This window comes from Bactrocera tryoni, chromosome 2 (genome assembly GCF_016617805.1).
Source record: "Bactrocera tryoni isolate S06 chromosome 2, CSIRO_BtryS06_freeze2, whole genome shotgun sequence".
NCBI classification, from domain to species: Eukaryota; Metazoa; Arthropoda; class Insecta; order Diptera; family Tephritidae; genus Bactrocera; species Bactrocera tryoni.
Genome location: NC_052500.1, coordinates 12,099,597 through 12,117,735, shown reverse-complemented (window position 1 = coordinate 12,117,735; position 18,139 = coordinate 12,099,597). Strand labels below are relative to the sequence as shown.

At 30.1% G+C, this 18,139-nt stretch overlaps 1 protein-coding gene and 1 long non-coding RNA gene across 2 annotated transcripts in view; one reads left to right on the top strand and one right to left on the bottom strand.

Moving 5' to 3' along the window:
* The window catches only part of LOC120769207, a 132,797-nt gene extending 122,027 nt beyond the window's left edge, over positions 1 to 10,770 (bottom strand). The window contains 4 exon segments of the mRNA XM_040096101.1: positions 4 to 189; positions 1,409 to 1,417; positions 7,524 to 7,550; positions 10,716 to 10,770. Of these exon segments, the coding sequence (XP_039952035.1) occupies positions 4 to 189; positions 1,409 to 1,417; positions 7,524 to 7,550; positions 10,716 to 10,770 (277 nt within the window).
* The window catches only part of LOC120769209, a 210,208-nt gene that overhangs the window by 122,073 nt on the left and 69,996 nt on the right, over positions 1 to 18,139 (top strand). The gene's annotated exons all lie outside the window — the stretch shown is intronic.

Genomic DNA, 18,139 nt, shown 5'->3' with positions numbered 1-18,139 from the left:
CACTTGTGCATTTGAGCTCCTCTCTCAGCTCATCGGCACCGAGAAAACAATCTCGCCTGCCGTCGCATAATTTCGATAATTCGAATAATTGTAAATAATCTGTAGACTCATTAACTTGACAGCCAAAGTAGCCATCTTCAAGATTTAGAAAAAATACTTCGCCACCAAAACGGCTATTTTTCAAATGCGCTTGGTCCGATCGTATTGTTTTGATTTGTGAATGTACCTGCAGGACGAGAAAAGAAAATGCAAAAATTAATAAATGAAAATTCAATAATTTCAAATGTATTTAAATAAATTTAATTGGCATAACAAAAAATAAAACTATGAAAGTGAATTTCAATTATGCTGCAAACCAAATTTTATGCTCAAAAATACTTGAACTGTGAAGAAATATTCTACGGCACTGAACGAATTATGCTAAACCGTAAACTGAAAATGTGGCAAGGCATACTAAAATTGTGTTGCATGCCTAAAATTGCTTTTCAATTCTCACATGCATGCATTTCCGGGTTCTACTTTTTGGCAATTCATTGGTTCATTAGTAAAATTTTTAGTTTTCCATTTTTGTTTTAGTTTAGTATTTATGATATTTTTTAGTTTTTCCGCTTGTCTTCCGATTTGCTCTTTTATTTTTTTTCTTCTAATTATTGTATTATGTAATAACTGTCTGTATATAATTCGTTTTGCATTTTAGTCCGCAATTATTTGGCGTGAAATATGTAGAAATCGATTAGGAAGTGCAGAAATGTGAAATGAGCAATATGAATGAGTGTGGGAAATTGCCAATTATAGCTTATTGAAGCCTAAAATGTTTCAATCTACCGTATAATAGGTTCATAACATAATGTGTGTGTGTTTTTTGTTTTGTTCTAAGAGCACTATGTAAGCAAGTCAATATTAATAACAGCTGGCTGTTAAGGCTCGTGAAGAAAATTTGAGAATTTTTTTTTTATGTTTTTTTAATTTTGTTTGCATCTTCAGTCCCCCTTTAACATAAAAATAATAATATTTAAAAATATTAATTATTGCAGTCAACGAAGGAATGGTTCAGACCGGATCACTGTAGTATTTCGAATCGAAGTCAAGTGCTAGTATGGAAAACTTTCTCATTTGATGAGATAACTTCACCAAACTTGGCATGAGTTATTGCCAAGAGAACAATGTATATTTCCGAAAAAATTGCTCAGATCGGATCACTGTAGCATATAGCTGCCATACGAATTAACCGCCCAAAACCAGGTTCTTGTAAGGCATCCTTGTATTGGTTAACCGTATTTTAGCTTCGTAGCAACTGAATTTAACGTTTTTGTTTTTATTTTTTTTTTTATTAAAAAAAAGATCTCTAACAATAGCTCATGCTAAGTTTTTTTTTATTTTTTTTTTTTGTTAAATTTTTCCTCACAACTTTTGCATGCTAAATTGTTCCGCTTCGTTGCTCGTTTTCTTCGGATAATGAAAAATTAATGTCTATGTAGACTTCAGTTTCAATTGAGAATGTTCTAACAATGACGTACGAGTATACAAAAAACAATTTAATAATATAAAATAAATATAATACACGAGCAAGTAAGATACTGGCGTTAAGCCTATAGATATGGCATCACAGTGACTTAAAGGGAAATTAGTTGAATAAGATTGAACTATAAACCTTTATAACCTTTGCCAGAAAAATAATTTTCACTAGTTTCACAACATTTTTTAAATGTTTAACGAAAATATAACACCGTATATAGTATAATTGTTAGCATATGCTAACTCATATACTTGTACCACAAATGAGCGCAAAATTGCAAATTCACCAAGAAAAATGAAAATCATGTGAAATATTTCAATAACTACACAAGCGTGTGAGAATCGATTTTTCCAGCAGCAATTGGCTGCCTGAAACCGCAGAGGCTATTGACTTTCGCACACTGCCGCACGCTTTGCCAGCGGCCATCACCACATGCCACATACATACAAATATCCATCCATACTTCTTTCAAGCAGCAGCGTCTGTCAAGTTCAAGTTTGTGGATGCGCCGATTTTATCAGCTGACACTGACTGTGCGATTGACTGACTAACTGACTGACTACTTTGACAGACAGACATCACCGCATTGCTTGGCATTGTTTTTGTGTGAACGCGCGTTAGACACGAGCTGCCACATGCCTTCCATTGACACTGCGGCAATTAAGTGCTATTGCAATTGTTTTACCGTTGTTGTTGTCTTTCGACATTGTTGTCAAATATCGGTGCAACAAGTGTGGTTGCAATGTGCGCTCGTATGCGCCCTTGTATGTGTGTTATGGCAGCGTAAAAAATCTGCTAAAGTAATCTATAATAGTGACCTTGTGTCAGGCATGCTGCTTCGTAAATGAGTTGAAAAAATTTGCAAATTTATTCATTAGATATGTGCAACAACAACAAAAACAACATTAGTTAGCTGCTGCGTTGTTTTTAGACTGGTGTTATGTTTTTATATGCTATTAGATAAAAAGCTCATCATTGCTTTAATGCTACTGCACTTTTAGTTGTTAGCAGGTAACAGTTGCTGGCATTGTAATGTGCACAGTTTGTAATTATTTCGAAGAAAACTTTTTGTGGAAGAATTAAGAGTTTTTTGAATTTATACTCAAAAAAAAAAAAATTATAAACAAAGTTAAAGTAGTATAAATTAAATAATAATTCATAAAAATTTAATTTTAATTCTACAAAAAATATATTAAAAAAAAAAATATTAAATAAAATTAAATTAATAAAATTAAAAATAAATTATAAAATTTTCATGAAAACAAGTAATTTAAAATTAAAAAAATAGTAAATAAAATTAAATTAATAAAAATTAAAAATAAATATGCGGGAAAATTTAAATTTATTTTTAAATATTAAAGAATATAAATCATAAATTATACAAATTTTACTCACAAAAGATGAATTTATAAAAAAAAAAAATTAAATTAATAAAAACTAAAAAATAAATTATACAAATTTAAATTTTAAATTTAAAAATTAATTATTATAAAACCATAAATCTATACAAATTTTAATATTACACAAGTATAATAAAATTAAAAAAAAATAGTAAATAAAATTAAATTAATAAAAATTAAAAATAAATTATGAAAATTTAAATATAAATTTTAAATATGAATAAATATAAAACCACAAAGTATACACATTTTAATCTCATAAAAACTTAATTTTATAAAAATTAAAAAATTTAATTATTAAAGATAAATGAGACAAGTTATAATTTGATAAAAAAATTTAATTATTAAAGAAACAATTTTTATATCCAAAATATATTTGTTTTAATTTTTTTCTAGTTACATACATATGTATGTAAATATTTTTAATTATTTTTATAATTTTTTAAATTCAAATTTCTAATAACCACTAATTAATTCTTTTTATTAAAATTTAAACTATTTCTAATTCTATGCCCAAAACTGTTTCTTTTTTTTTGTTTTAATGCTCACATTACGTGCATGTATTGAAAAACGCAGTGAAAAAAACCAAAAGCGATGATTGTCAAAATGCAACAACAATTTCACAACAACCGCACAACACCAAGCTGTGCTAATAAAAACCACAACAACATCAATAATAATTAAAAATAAATCGCAGACAATGCCGCTCAACAAAGTGCTCCCATGACATTGCTGCCAACAACTCGTGCCGCAGTCGCGCAACCGATGCCACGAACGGCAGCAGCTTTGTCAAGTGCAGTCGCGCTGGCAATTAAAAGCATTAAAACAAGTGCATACGTGTTTCAGCCAGTAAATGAGCACATCTATATTACATTTTGCAATATTACGTGTGAGTGTTTTAAGAGCTTGATAACTTTTTTTAAAAAAAAACGCATAAAATTTGCAAAATCTCATCGGTTCTTTATTTGAAACGTTAGATTGGTTCATGACATTTACTTTTTGAAGATAATTTCATTTAAATGTTGACCGCGGCTGCGTCTTGGGTGGTCCATTCGGAAAGTCCAATTTTGGGCAACTTTTTCGAGCATTTCGGCCGGAATAGCCCGAATTTCTTCGGAAATGTTGTCTTCAAAGCTGGAATAGTTGCTGGCTTATTTCTGTAGACTTTAGACTTGACGTAGCCCCACAAAAAATAGTCTAAAGGCGTTAAATCGCATGATCTTGGTGGCCAACTTACGGGTCCATTTCTTGAGATGAATTGTTCTCCGAAGTTTTCCTCAAAATGGCCATAGAATCATGAGCTGTGTGGCATGTAGCGCCATCTTGTTGAAACCACATGTCAACCAAGTTCAGTTCTTCCATTTTTGGCAACAAAAAAGTTTGTTAGCATCGAACGATAGCGATCGCCATTCACCGTAACGTTGCGTCCAACAGCATCTTTGAAAAAATACGGTCCAATGATTCCACCAGCGTACAAACCACACCAAACAGTGCATTTTTCGAGGGTGAACAATAGTTACCGTTATAATTGTAAGCAACGTGGTTTCTAAAGCAACCTCTGGTCTCAGTTGCAGCTGTCAACTGGAGTTAGTTACATACATATGTACATACATATGTATAAAGTTATTATACAATATATACATATACATATGTACCATATATTTTAGCTATGTACATATGTATATGTGTATAAAAATTTGATGTGTCGCTGCAGTTCCTTTGGTTTTGTATCGCTATGCCATAAAAGCTTCAATCGCGTGCCTTGCACTAATTTCTGCTACTTTTATGATTTTTGTGTTAGAAAGCTGGAATTGTATCAATTTTTATGCTAGATTTTTTTGTCACAAATATGTGTGTATATTCACACAGCTATTAAATAATTAGTTGCTGCACTTCACATTCTTGTTTTTTAACTTAATTAACACCAAATAATTGCTGGTTGTAGTTGTTTTGATGAACGCATGCGTGTTTATGGCAAAAAAGCGAAAAAATATATAAAGTTACTAATAAAAAATAATACTTGTGTGTTGGAGACAGAAATTTCAGGAGAAGATTTGATCAGTTAGCAACTTAACGGTAAAAAATAATTTTATCAAAAATGTATTTTTCATTTTTTTTTTATAAGAAAATATATAATTAATATATTACGATCTTTTGTAAGGAATATTTATGAATGTGTAATTAAGTTTTCAAACTAGTACTTTTTAATATAATTTTAATGAATTACATATATGCGGTTTCTCCTTAGTAAGTAGGGCTTCAAAGATGATTTAGGTAAAAAAATATATATTTTTGAGGCGAGTTTTGTGTAAAGTATTACTTGAAAATAATTATTTAGTTGACCGAAATTCCAAACTAAAGCTCAAAAAATATTTTTTAGGCCAGAAAATTCGTGCACTAAAATTTGAAACCGGTTTTGGCAGATTTTTCACGAAATTAAAAAAAAATATCATTTTAGTTTTTTTTTGCTTTTAAGTAAAATAATTTCATATTACTGTGTTATATGTTATTTATGCAACATTAAGCAGTGAAATTATATGCTAATAAACAATAAAAGGAAATTCATCAGTTAAAAGGGAAGCAAGTTCGGCGCTTAAGTCTTTCGTTGCCTATAAGAGTATTTGCTCGAAGAGAAAAACAATAACTAATTTTTATGATAGAAATTAGAGATGGGTGGCCTTTATTGTATAGTTTTTCATGAAGAATTCACTTAAATTTTTTTAATTAAAAAAAATATTTAAATTATTTTTAATTAAAAAAATTTAAATTATTAAATTTTTAATTAAAAAAATATTTAAATTATTAAATTTTTTTATTTTTTAAATTTCTTTTTGAATTTTTTTAAAGTTTTATATATGGTTGTCTTTTATTGAATAGTTTTGTATGTAACGTTCATTTAAATTTTTTTAAATAAAAACAAATTATTTTAAATTTTTTTTAAATTTTTAAAAATTTTTTAAATTTTTTTAAATTTTTTTATTAAAGACATATGTAAGTTAAATACAACATTAGCTTTGCAAAAGATAGGGAGAATAATAACTAGTTAACATAACATTTCTATTACCGCGTGTTCAAAAATTATCGTTATTAAAGAAATAAAAAAAATAATAATTAAATAAATTACAAAAAAAAGTAAATAAATGAACTCAATTTCAACTTTTACACAATAAAGTAACAAAAATATTTTTTAACATGACATAACTTCAGCAACACGGTCGCAGCTTATTTATGCGCATACCGTTAAAGTAACAATTAATAATTGCTTTTTTCTATTCGCTGCAAATTATGTAAGTTATCACTTTGTTAACGGTTAATTACATTAGTTGTCTATTGAACCCTCTTTGGCAAAGTCGAAAAAGGAATTGCGAAAGCGTCGCTGACTGCGGACGACTAATGCCGAACGATGACAAAATTAATTGGCAGTTAATAATATAGACGCAAGACCACAACAACAACAAATGATAGTAGAGGGGAAGTAAGAAGACTAACAGTAAAAAATAAGTCAATAACCTTTCTACTTGGATATTAAACCAATTGGCAATTTGTGCGCGCGTTTTCGTTGTGTGCATTATACACACACATTATACAACTATATAACTGGCAAATAAGTATGTTTGTATGTATATTTTCAAGCTTTGCGTTACTAGGAGCTAATAATTAATGCCTGTTGTAGCTGCTTGATTGGCATGTTGTTTGGTGTGTCGCTGAGATTAGTTGTTGTTGTAAGAGTTTGTTTAAGCTTTTTTGATATTTTTTTTTCATTATAACCAACGCATTATTACGGGAGAGTGCTTGACTTGCAAGTGTTGATCTTAAATATTCTTAGTCTTTCTGTATACAGAAGTTGTGTGTTGAGTGATAATATTTAATATGAATATAATGCAATGAATACAAAAAATTCTTTCTTTATATCACAAATTTGCATAGTTTTGCGTAACATAACATTAAACAACCTAAAATCATTTGGTAACATAATTAAACTTAACTTAAAAAAACTTAACGTAAAAAAACATAACTCGACTTAACATAACACTGATTAAAGTAGGAAAACATAACGTCATTAAAAGAAAACTTAAATTAATCAGTTTTATTACTTAACTTATTAAAACTTAACGTAACATAACATCAGCTGACTTAGCACAACACTACTTAACGTAACATGATGTGACGTCATTAGAATAAAACTGAATTTAGCATAAAATAACTTAATAAAACTTAACGTAACATAACATAACATTACTTAACGTAGCATAACATATTGTCATTAAAATCAAACTGCAATTAATCTAACACAATTTAACTTAACGTAACATAACCTAACTTTACGTAACATAGAAAAACCTAACGTAACCTTAACTGTCAGAAATAGCTATAAAGCGCAATTAACTAAACCCTTTTTTCCCTTGATCAAACGCATTTTAAGAAATTAAAAAAATCCAAAAATTTCATATCATCTTTCACAACTATGCGTTTCGAAATTCGTCTTTTGGCATCTGTGTGCAACAAATCGATGGCTATCTTCGCTATTTGCTTATTTCACCTTTCCTTTGGTATGTTTTTGTTTTTATTTTACCGCTAGGATGGCTATTTTTGTGCATTACGTTGACGCTGTTATTGCTGTTGTTGTTGGCTGGCTATTCATTAGTTGGGATTTTCGCATTTCAGCGGTCAAGTTACAAAATATTCATCATACTTTGTCGCTTTTGTGCGTTTCTATGTGTATGAGTATGTATGTAAAAGTGTGTGCGTGTACATGTCAGCTTTGTCAGCGACCGCAGTCGTTGACCGCTCCCGCTGTCGGCATTGCGTTTACGTCTTGTGAACCAACTGACAGCGATCGAGTGTTTGTCATTTATTTTGTTGTTGTTGTTTGTTTTGTATTTTTTGTGGTTTTACTTTTCTAACACCACATTGTTGTTGATGGTTCAACTTTTCAAGTCGCGCTTTCTTTTCTTTGCCATTTCGCCGCTTTTGGCAGTTGGTTGGGCAGAAAGATAAATTTATTGTTGTTGCTTTTGTTGTGTTCTGCTTCCCACTCGCCAGTAACACATTTACCTATTTTCAAAAATTTCTGAATTTTTGCGCAAATGCTGGGAGCGGAGCTGGATTGTGTCCGTCTGTGTCGTGCCTCATTAGAAATATGCAGATTGAGCAGATTTGCTTTTCGTAGTGAAATATTTTTTTTTATTTAATTTTTTGCGTGCGTCAACTGCTCTTAATTACTTCATTCAGCGCTTGTTTATTGTTTGCGAAATTCACAAAATATATAATTTTTCTAGCTTTCAAAGCTTTCACATAAACTCATGTAAATCTGCGTATAATGAACTTTCTTCGGAGTTTCGAAGGAAAACGTGTCGAAAAATGCTTGCTGGTTTTAATAGTTATCGATTTCTGCGAACTCATTTAAAATTTATGGCTTCAGCGAAATCGCAGCAAATATTATGTATGCAATTATATACAAATTCTTATTGTCCAACCAACATACACACATATAACACTAAATTCTATTTACTTATTGTGTCTAACTTTGATGAACTATTCAATTTCTAGCACCGTTAGACGCTGTTAATTGCAGCTTTATCTCTTTCAAGAGTTAATTTTATAGTTCATTTAACATTTCTGTAAGGTCAAGCCCTAGCTAAATTGATTAATTTATTCTCTTTCCATTTCTATTTCTTACTCAGTGGCATCTTTATTGCTTTAGTTGTTGTTAGTTGTAGTTAGCTTCGCTTTTGCTCGTCAGTTGATGCTTGAGTAAGTAGCCGCTTTCATTATTGATTCAAATAAATTACATTTTCCTTAGAATTTTTTACGTTGTAAGACTTTGCAAGGACTTCGAAGTGTACTTCTGAGATTTGTTGCTGGGATTTCGCTTTCTGGGAAATTGGAGTATGGTCATCTAATCTATATTTGGGTTTCATTGTTTGACTTATAAGTGCTTGTATAGCTACAAATTCCACAGTTAGTCAGTTAGCAATATGAGTCATAAGAGAATATTGCACAAAACAATATTTTTAGAATACCATAAGTTACCCTGAATTAGTTAGAAGTGGTTAGAAAAGCCACCTCAGCTTGACTCATGCTGCCACTGTGATCACATTTGCTGAGCCTCTAAAGTAATCAGCACTAAAGTTCATGTCGAAATTGCTGATAAAAGTGATAGGATAGTTTCAGAGAGAATTTCTCTTATTAAATGAAACTATTTTGTTTATAAGGGCACGAAACCAATATATTTTATCTACATCATGCCTATTGATTCATACTTAAGACTTAGAGATACCTTAGAGCTTTATAATAGAACTACATACCAAATTTCTATATAACCACAAAATAATCTTTGCGCTTTTTAGCTAGTTTCGTTGCATATGACCCATTTAGTCTTGTTAACCAACTCAGACAAAAAAAATCCCATTGCACCACAACAGGTTCGTCGCTTAAGTCTTTTATCACATACAAATATATGAGCTTCCCCCTTACATCAAGCATTAATTTTACAATACTAAAATAATTTCTGGGTAGCTCAGTTCACCTGCATCAACAACAATAATTTAAAATTTGCTTTACACTGCAGAGCATATCTATTTTTTCGCTTTTATTACATATTAAAGAAGCCTTAATGCTACCGCTTACTACATTCTTCAGCTAATAGCTGGCTTTGTTGACTTTGAACAATAGTTGGCTGATTAAATGTACAATAATGACAAAGAATATATGTATAGAAGAAAAAGAAAAACAAAATAATTGCTGCCTTGCTTTTTGTGTGCAAGTTTTGATTAGAAGCGTATTAAAAATCAAAGACAAGTTGGTTGCTTACAAAAATGCCATAATTTCAGCTCTTTAAGTGAGTTTTGTGGTGGTTTGCTTTGAAATATCTTTGAAGTTCTACGAATAGACATTTAATCAAATAGTTTATGTACAAATCTAACAAGCGAAGTTTCGTAGTAACACAGCCATACATAGACACATTCATGAAAATATATGTATATATATAGGTGACTATAAGGTAGTCATTTTCATCGAGAGGTTTGTTAATCAAGCTCTTGTAAATGCATACAAACTGAAGTATTGTTTGTTTATAAGTGTTTGTGTTTGCTTTGTGTACATAGATCTTAAGCGATTGCAGCAACAATAAAGACTAAGATTTTTTTAACTGTGTCTTATTAAAATTATTGTGGTTACTACTGAAATTTCTTGCTGCCGTTCGATGTAAGCACGCGGGTATTTAATTGTAGATGCCAATGATGAAATAGAATTTTTCAAATTCTTTAAATCTTAGTACATACCTTAGTTTATATGTCAGATTAGATGTTCTAATACTGAGTTAAACGAAAAAATCGGGTTAAATCGTTCAAAGACATGAACAATAATTTTTTTGTGACTTAACAATTAAAATTCCTTGTGAATATGTATTAAATTTCTTTGTAATATATCAACAAATGAGGCACAAAGTTTTATAATCCCTAGAAGACTTCGCATAAGAAACCGTTGGCTTTAAGGCGGTTTTAGAACCATAGTTTCTTGGGCAAAATTGCTCGAAAAGGTCTAAAGCGCATTTCCCGCCTGCGCGATTTTATAGAAAAAGAAAAATCGTCCCGCTCTTGTAGTCTTATGTCTTTTTAATTCTTAGAATACTCACAATTTTAATGCTGATTTCTTTAATTCTTCTTAATCAACCTTCTTAATGCTTTTAACACATAAATACCACAACAACATTTAAATAATGGCATTAATTGTAGACTTCCTATTTACACCACTAATTTTTTACTTATAATGATAGCTTTTAGAAATACGCAAAATACTTACTGTACTCGAAAGTAGCACTATCCACGTGACTAGTGGCAAAAATATTCTCATTTTTGCTGCAAAGAAAGAAAAAACATATACAATTAGATAACGAAAATCAGTAAATTGCTATAAATAATTTTCATAAATGCATTTAGCAGCTATGCAAATAATATGAATTATAGACGAGTTTGCGCAATAACAGCTATTGAGCAAAGCGCGCATGAGCAGATGAGTGGCTATAAATAAATAAGCAAACATAAGTGGCGGTAATTATCGCCACTTTGCTACAACTGTTGAAAAAAAGAAGGAATAAAATAGAAAAATAAATTAAAAAAATTAAAAAAATTAAAAAAAAAAAAATAAGAAAACTAAAAAAAATTCAAAAAATTAAATAAATAAAAAAAATTTGAAAAAAAAAATAAAAAATTGTTATATAAAAAAAATTAAAATAGAAAAATTAAAAAGATTCAAAAAAATTTAAAAAAAAATAAAAAAAAACCTAAGAAATATGCATGAAGACAAGAATAAAAAAAAATTCAAAAGAATGAAAGTCACTTCTAAAGCGCTAAAGCAATAAAAATTGCTATGTAGAAATCGTAGAAAAAAAATTGAAAAATAAAATTGGCAAAAAAGGTAAGCAGACGTGTAATCACTGTGTTGAAGCAGCTAAACTGTAGAATATTGTAATTACACATTGAAATTGTAGGGAATTAAAATTTCAAACACGCTTCCGTATGCGCGTAAATACATAAGTATATACATACATACATATGTGTGTATGTATGTATTTACAGAAGAACTAACTGAAACATTTTTAACTGCCTGAGATATGAACACAAGACGAGCGTACAAGCGCGCTGGCAATAAAAAATGGAATTTGAAAAAAAAAAAAAAAAATTTGAAAGTACAAAGTTAAAGCAAATGCCATTCTGAATTCGTGAAAAAAGAAATACATATATGTACATATCGTCACATAAAATGCAAAGCAACGTATTATCAAAAAAAAATTTTAAAATCGTTGTCAGATGTACTAACCAATATATAACCATTTTATAACCAAAACTTAAATTTTTTTTAATGTAAATGGTTTCTATTATATCATTTTTTCTTTGTTTGTAAACTTATAAAAAGTGAAGTTACGTTATTTTGCATTTTAGGTAACAATATACACTATGTACTACTATTGTATATAAATAAAGAAATAAAAAAATTTAAAAGGAAAAAAAGGGAATGCATTAAAAGCGCGAAAAATCACAGCTTGAGCCTTACTGGCGATAGAAACGTGCGATAGAACTTAAGTGAGAGTCGGCAAAATGCAAAAAAGCTACAACAACGACAGTGAAGTTAATAAAAATACAAAAACAGCAACAAAACTAAAAGCGCACATTGACTTGCGCGCTAAATGTCCGTCCACCACAGGTAAATGACACCACGGCAAACAGACTTTATTTATACATATAAATATATGCCTACAAATATATACTTATATATAAATAAACACATATAGTTAAGCATTCCAAGCGAACTCAATGAGCCAGGCGGCCAGCACTAGCGCCCTATAAGAGCACATGTATTTCTGTGTACATATGTATTACTGTGTGGGAAATATTTCGCATACAAATATATGTAGTAAATGTATGTATGTGGGTTTGTCGTAAACCGCAAAGCACAGGCAGGCCAATTGAGCGCTGCAGGAAATTGCTGCTGATGAGTCTAGCGGTGTTGCTGACTCTTGATTGACAGTTAGCGGTATACAGCCATGCATGTGTATGTGTGTGTGTGTTCCATGCGCTGCTTGACATCTTTGCGCCGCAATTTGAAATGCTTGAAGATATCTTGTTTGTTTTTCGCTCGTTTTTTCAACATTTTCAACTTTCTTCTGCTGGTTTTTTCTTTTGTTTTCTGCTTTTTCCATTGTTCTTCACTTTTAATTCGTTCGCCGTCATTTCGCCTATTTGTCAATGCACGCTAGAATGAGGAAGTGTGTGCCCGCTTATCACAAATCATGTATCTAATGATGATTTTTATTTATTGCTGTGCTTTGTTAAGCGTTTAATTGGCGGGAGGAAGCGTTAGAGGTTTTTCTCACAAAATTATAATTTTTTTTTGGTTTTGTTTTGTGATTTATGATCTTTTTGCGTGTAGTTAGTGGCATTTGTATTTTATAGAAATATCTTTATACAAATATTTTTAATGTGCGCTAAGAATATTGAAGCGTTTTGTAACAGTAGAGAATGTAAAAAAAGATCTTCTCGTGATTTTCGAAAGCTTTTATATTAATGAGTTTGAGATTACGTAGCTATTTTAAAATTTTGAAGTAAATTTTTGAGTTTTCGAATTAATAAGTTTAAAATTGTGTAGCTTTTTTAAAGCTTTAGAATAGCTTTTTGAAAGCTTTCATATTAATAAGTTTAAGATTGCGTAGCTATTTTAAAGCTTTGAGGTAGCTTCCTGACAGCTTTTATACTTTAAGATGACGTAGCTCTTTTAAAGCTTTAGAGTAGATTTTGAAAGCTTTCACATTAATAAGTTTAAAATTGTGTTGTGTTTTTTAAAGCTTTACAATAGCTTTTTGAAAGCTTTCATATTAATAAGTTTAAGATTGCGTATAGCTCTTGACTATTTGCCTACGAGCATAACTATTAAAACAATTTTAAATTTAAACATTAAAATAATTTAAATTTTTTGCCTATTTTTGTCAAGTTCTCATTTGAGTTCTCTTCATAATTTATTTGTATTAAAAATGATTCAACCAGTCATTGTGCAAAGGTGTAAGTGTAAGTTTCAAATTATCTCTAGATCAAATTTGGCTCGGCTTTCTCCTCACTTCTTATTTTGACTTTTGTTTTTGTTTTTGATTACTGTTTTTTTGTTGGTATATTTTTTTTGTATTTCTATACATATTTATATTTTTAATTTTTTCATATTGCTTTTTGGTAAAAATTCTTATGTGCTGACATATTTGCAAAAGCTTGGCCACTCCTAAAACTTTCCAGTGAAAATCCACTGACTTTGCCATGTTAAGCTAATCAGATTGAAATTTACTGCTCCGAATATCGCTGGCTTGTATCGCTCATATGGCACCTTGTTTTTTGCAACTTGTATGACTCAGTTTGTGGAATTTAAGAAAATTATATGAAAGAAGTTAAATTTTCATTCAAAGTCCCTTATTCATATGGTCCATATATTTTTTGTTCTTCTTGTAGCTTTCTGACTTATTCATACTCATTCAATAGCACATTCAACCCAAGTTCTGTACCTGTTTCTGGTTTGTGTCTTTGATGAAAACAAATGTCGCACGAGAGGTTTGAGGTTAGGAACTTAAAACCAGAAATTTAGTTGAAAATAATACATTTTTGAGTCGAGAAGTGGCCATTGCAACAAAAAAATGCGTTCACAATAGTTCATATATCTACATTTTGTAATAAATTATCCTTAAAAGACTCTACAAAGTTTCTCTGTTTATTTTTTTTCGCAAAAATACGCTTTTTGAAAATTAATTCTTAAAACAAAATTCATTAATTTTTATCAAATATATATCAATACTATAGAGGAATGAATTATGGCTCCAATCAGAGACATTTGATTGCTCTAAATATGTCTCAAAACGCCGTTAATCGCCATAGCAATACAACAAACAAACATTATTTGCATTGCAAAACAACTTTCAAGTCAGCATAATTAATTGCTAACAAATCGAACTGCGAGAATAAAATATATCAATATGGCAGTAAAAATACAACAACAAAGCAGCGCTTGCAGCTAAAAGCGCACAAAAATCCTTTCTCTTTTATATGCCCATTCACTGGCATACAAAACTGAAACGTTTAAGTGCTTAGATAACGGCAAAGAAGTCAAAATCGATTGACACAATGCAGCAGTTGGCACAAGAAGCGAATCGAAAATTAGAGATAAATAAAATAAAAATAAAAATAAATAAAAAAATAAATTCTGCAAAAATATCAGTCACGCATTCAACTGCCACTGCCGTATGTGGCACGCACAATCCATCGAAAATCGCTCAAAGACACGCCGTAACAAATAGCATGTAGGTAAATAAGCGATTGCCTGGCGGCCAACAAATGCTAAAACGGTGCGTGTGCAATTTTTCTGCGAAAGCGTTGTGCGCATGCGCAACGGCGAAGCGACTACAGTAAGCGATGTGATTTATTTCGTGTGGCTAAATAAAGCACAGTGAAAAATGCGAGCTTGTCAGGCATTTAATGCGTAGAAAGCATGAAGCACTTTACACGCAGTGCTGGTGGAAGCGAGCGAACAACGCGGAGGGTGGCGAGCTAGAAGAAAATATGCAACGATTTTTATAAAAATAGCGAACACATTGCAGGCCGCCAAGTACTAAGCTCCACTTTGGACATTTGATGACAACAGCAGCGTTGCAAGGACGCTGGACTAAGACAAAGGGTATGCAAAGTCAACAATTGGTTGCCCGAGGAGCTGCGGCAAGCCCTTTAAAGCGGTGCGCATATGCAGCAGCACCACAGCTTGACATTGAAAAAATGTTATTAATTAGTCAAAGCGTAACGCAGGTCTATCAATTAAGTGATACTAAATTATAAGATTGAGTGCGGGCGCAGTCGGTAGCCGGATAAAATGTGGAGCTGCTGTCAATTGCTGGCGACATTCATGGCGAAACACAGCAACAAGTGAGAGTAGTGAATTGTAGAGGCTGTGGAGACTCTGCTAGTAGGTCGCCGCCCTTAGCTTACCTTCACCGCCAGACAAAAGACTTAAACAACGCACTTGTCATTTGATAACAACTCGCTTATTGATGACTTTACATTGGCAATTTGCATGCAATTGGCTGAGGTGCACGCCAACTGCAGGCTGGTGGGCTGCCACACCGTATATAAATATATACAAATATAAATTATACATGAGTTTATACTATATATAATATGTATTTCCAGCAACTCATTTAAAAGTCGTAAACTACCGCATAATAGTTGCTGTTTGTTGTTTGTCGCTGGGGCGTACTCGAAGGGTGTGTGTACGCTGAGCGTTAAGTAGCGCAATGTGGAGTAGTTACCATGAAACAGTAGAAAATATTAAAAAATAAAATAATATCATCGAAAGTAATAAATGGAACCTACAGTGGTTGTTTTAGGGTGTGTAAGGCAATAAACACGCAAGCACGTTGCGGCACTGAAGTACTTGATATTGCCTTATGAGTGCTTTGATTGATTTCTGATTGAGCGCAGAAGGCGTAAAAGTTGAACGGCTTGACTAACATATACATAAATGTATGTTTATTTTTATATTTGCTTGTCAGTTTTTCATCCAAGAATTGACTTCACTTTTGGTAATTTTTTAAATGTTACTTTTTTTTACTTTAAACGATTTAATAATTAAATAACACAAAAAATAATTAAAACTAAAAAAAATTGTGCGTAAATATTAAAAAAAATGCAAAAGTTACACTAAGTAAAATTTTTAATTTTTTATAAATTTTGAAATTATTTAAATTATATTTTTAATTTTATTTTTCAAGGCATTTAAATTACTAAATATGAAAAAATTAAAAAAAAAATGAGTAAGTAATTACAAAAAGAATATTAATTATTGGATTAAACTATCAAACTAATTTCGAACTAAAAAAAAAAAATATTTGACTTTGTGTGATTTTTCCATAATTTTTAATAAATGTTTGTATGACTTTTAAATAAAAAAATGTATAGAAATATTTTTTTGTAATTTTTTCAAATAAATTTTTAATAATTTAAAAGATTTTATTTTATTTTATTCCATTTTTGAAATTTTTGGTTTAATTTTGTGTTTTTATTTATTTTTTTATTTATTTTTTGTACTTATTATTTCGCGCATGTTTTTGAAACAAATTAAACTCACATTTACTTTTTGCCTGCTCTTGATACAAATATTCTCATTATTCCAAATTTTATTGCACAATATTAGCATTTAGCCATGCGCAAAATACAATTTGGCCATAAAGTGAGTAATGTTTGCAAATGCAAATGCTTTGCTAATGAAGGCTTGTCCGTTCGTCACGTTCGATCGCTTGCATTTCGTAAGCTTTGTGCCGTGTCTGCGTGACCTGCGGCATATAAATGGTAGCACACCCCAAACAAAAACAACCGACTCAACCTACTGCAATACAAAAGACCTTGAGACGCACAGAGTGCCAGTTAGAAAAGGTGTTTGTCATTTATTTGCAGTGTTGCTAAGTGAATAGCGGCATTTAAGAGAAAATAAAAAGAAAACCGGAATTCAAATATGTAAAATAGTTTGGTTTATAGTAAAAGAATGGTTACAGTGGAAGAAATGTTTTCACAAGGTATAAAAATTATCTTTTTTACTATTTATTACACAATTTGCTAATAATTTCTAAAATTATATGGGTAAAAAAATGGAAATAAAAAAATTAAAATGAAAGCAATAGAAAAAAAGTTTAAAAAATTATGCAAACATTTGTAAATAACAAACAAATTTGAATATATTTCAAAATTAAAAGTCGAAATTATTTTTTTTTCGAAATTATTTTTTTTCGAAATGATTTTTTTTCAAAATAAATTATTTTTTCGAAATAAATTATTTTTTCGAAATTAACTTTTTCGAAATAAACTTTTTTGAAAATTTATTACTTATTTTTAATCATATTTCAAAATTAAAAATTCGAAATTATGTTTTTTCGAAAATTTATTACTTATGTTAAGTGATATTTCAAAATTAAAAATTTGAAATAAATTTTTTCGAAATAATAATTTTTTGAAATAATTTTTTTTTGAATCGAAATCAAAAAAACCATATGTGAAAAAAATGTTTTTCTCAAACTGTTATAATAAAACAAGTTAAAATAATGCCGCTTCCAAATAAATGTATTTCATTATGAGACCATCAAACAACTCAGGTTTGGACAGAAAAGTATTAAATCTTGGGCAGGTAGTAAATTAATTTTTGGAGTTTAAAAAGAAGCTCTTTAATCTTCTAAAAACCTGAGCTATAAAGTCTAAAATGCAGCAAATAGACATAAGCATGTATACAAATGTAGTATTAATATATTTATATGTATTGTACAGCTATATATCTTCGACTTGCGTCTTCTGCTCATATAGCTTCAAATTATTTACTCACAGTTAAATAAAATAATGATCTCATCACTAACCAATTTAGCAAGTTGCCAAATCGGTCATTTAAAATTTGCTTAAAAGACATTCGCTAATTTTACGTAAACAGTTATACAAACAAAGAAAGAGGCCAAACAAACGGAGTTTTGATAATTTATGCAACGCGAAAAGTATACAAATAGAAGAAGTTGCTTTAGTAAGGCAAATAGACAAGATGAAATAAATTTTATTAATAAAATTTATAATTTGTATATATATTTACTAATATACTAGTAATACATAAGTAAAAATTAAAAAAATTGCTAAAGAAACATATGCAAATTGCATGTGCATGAATT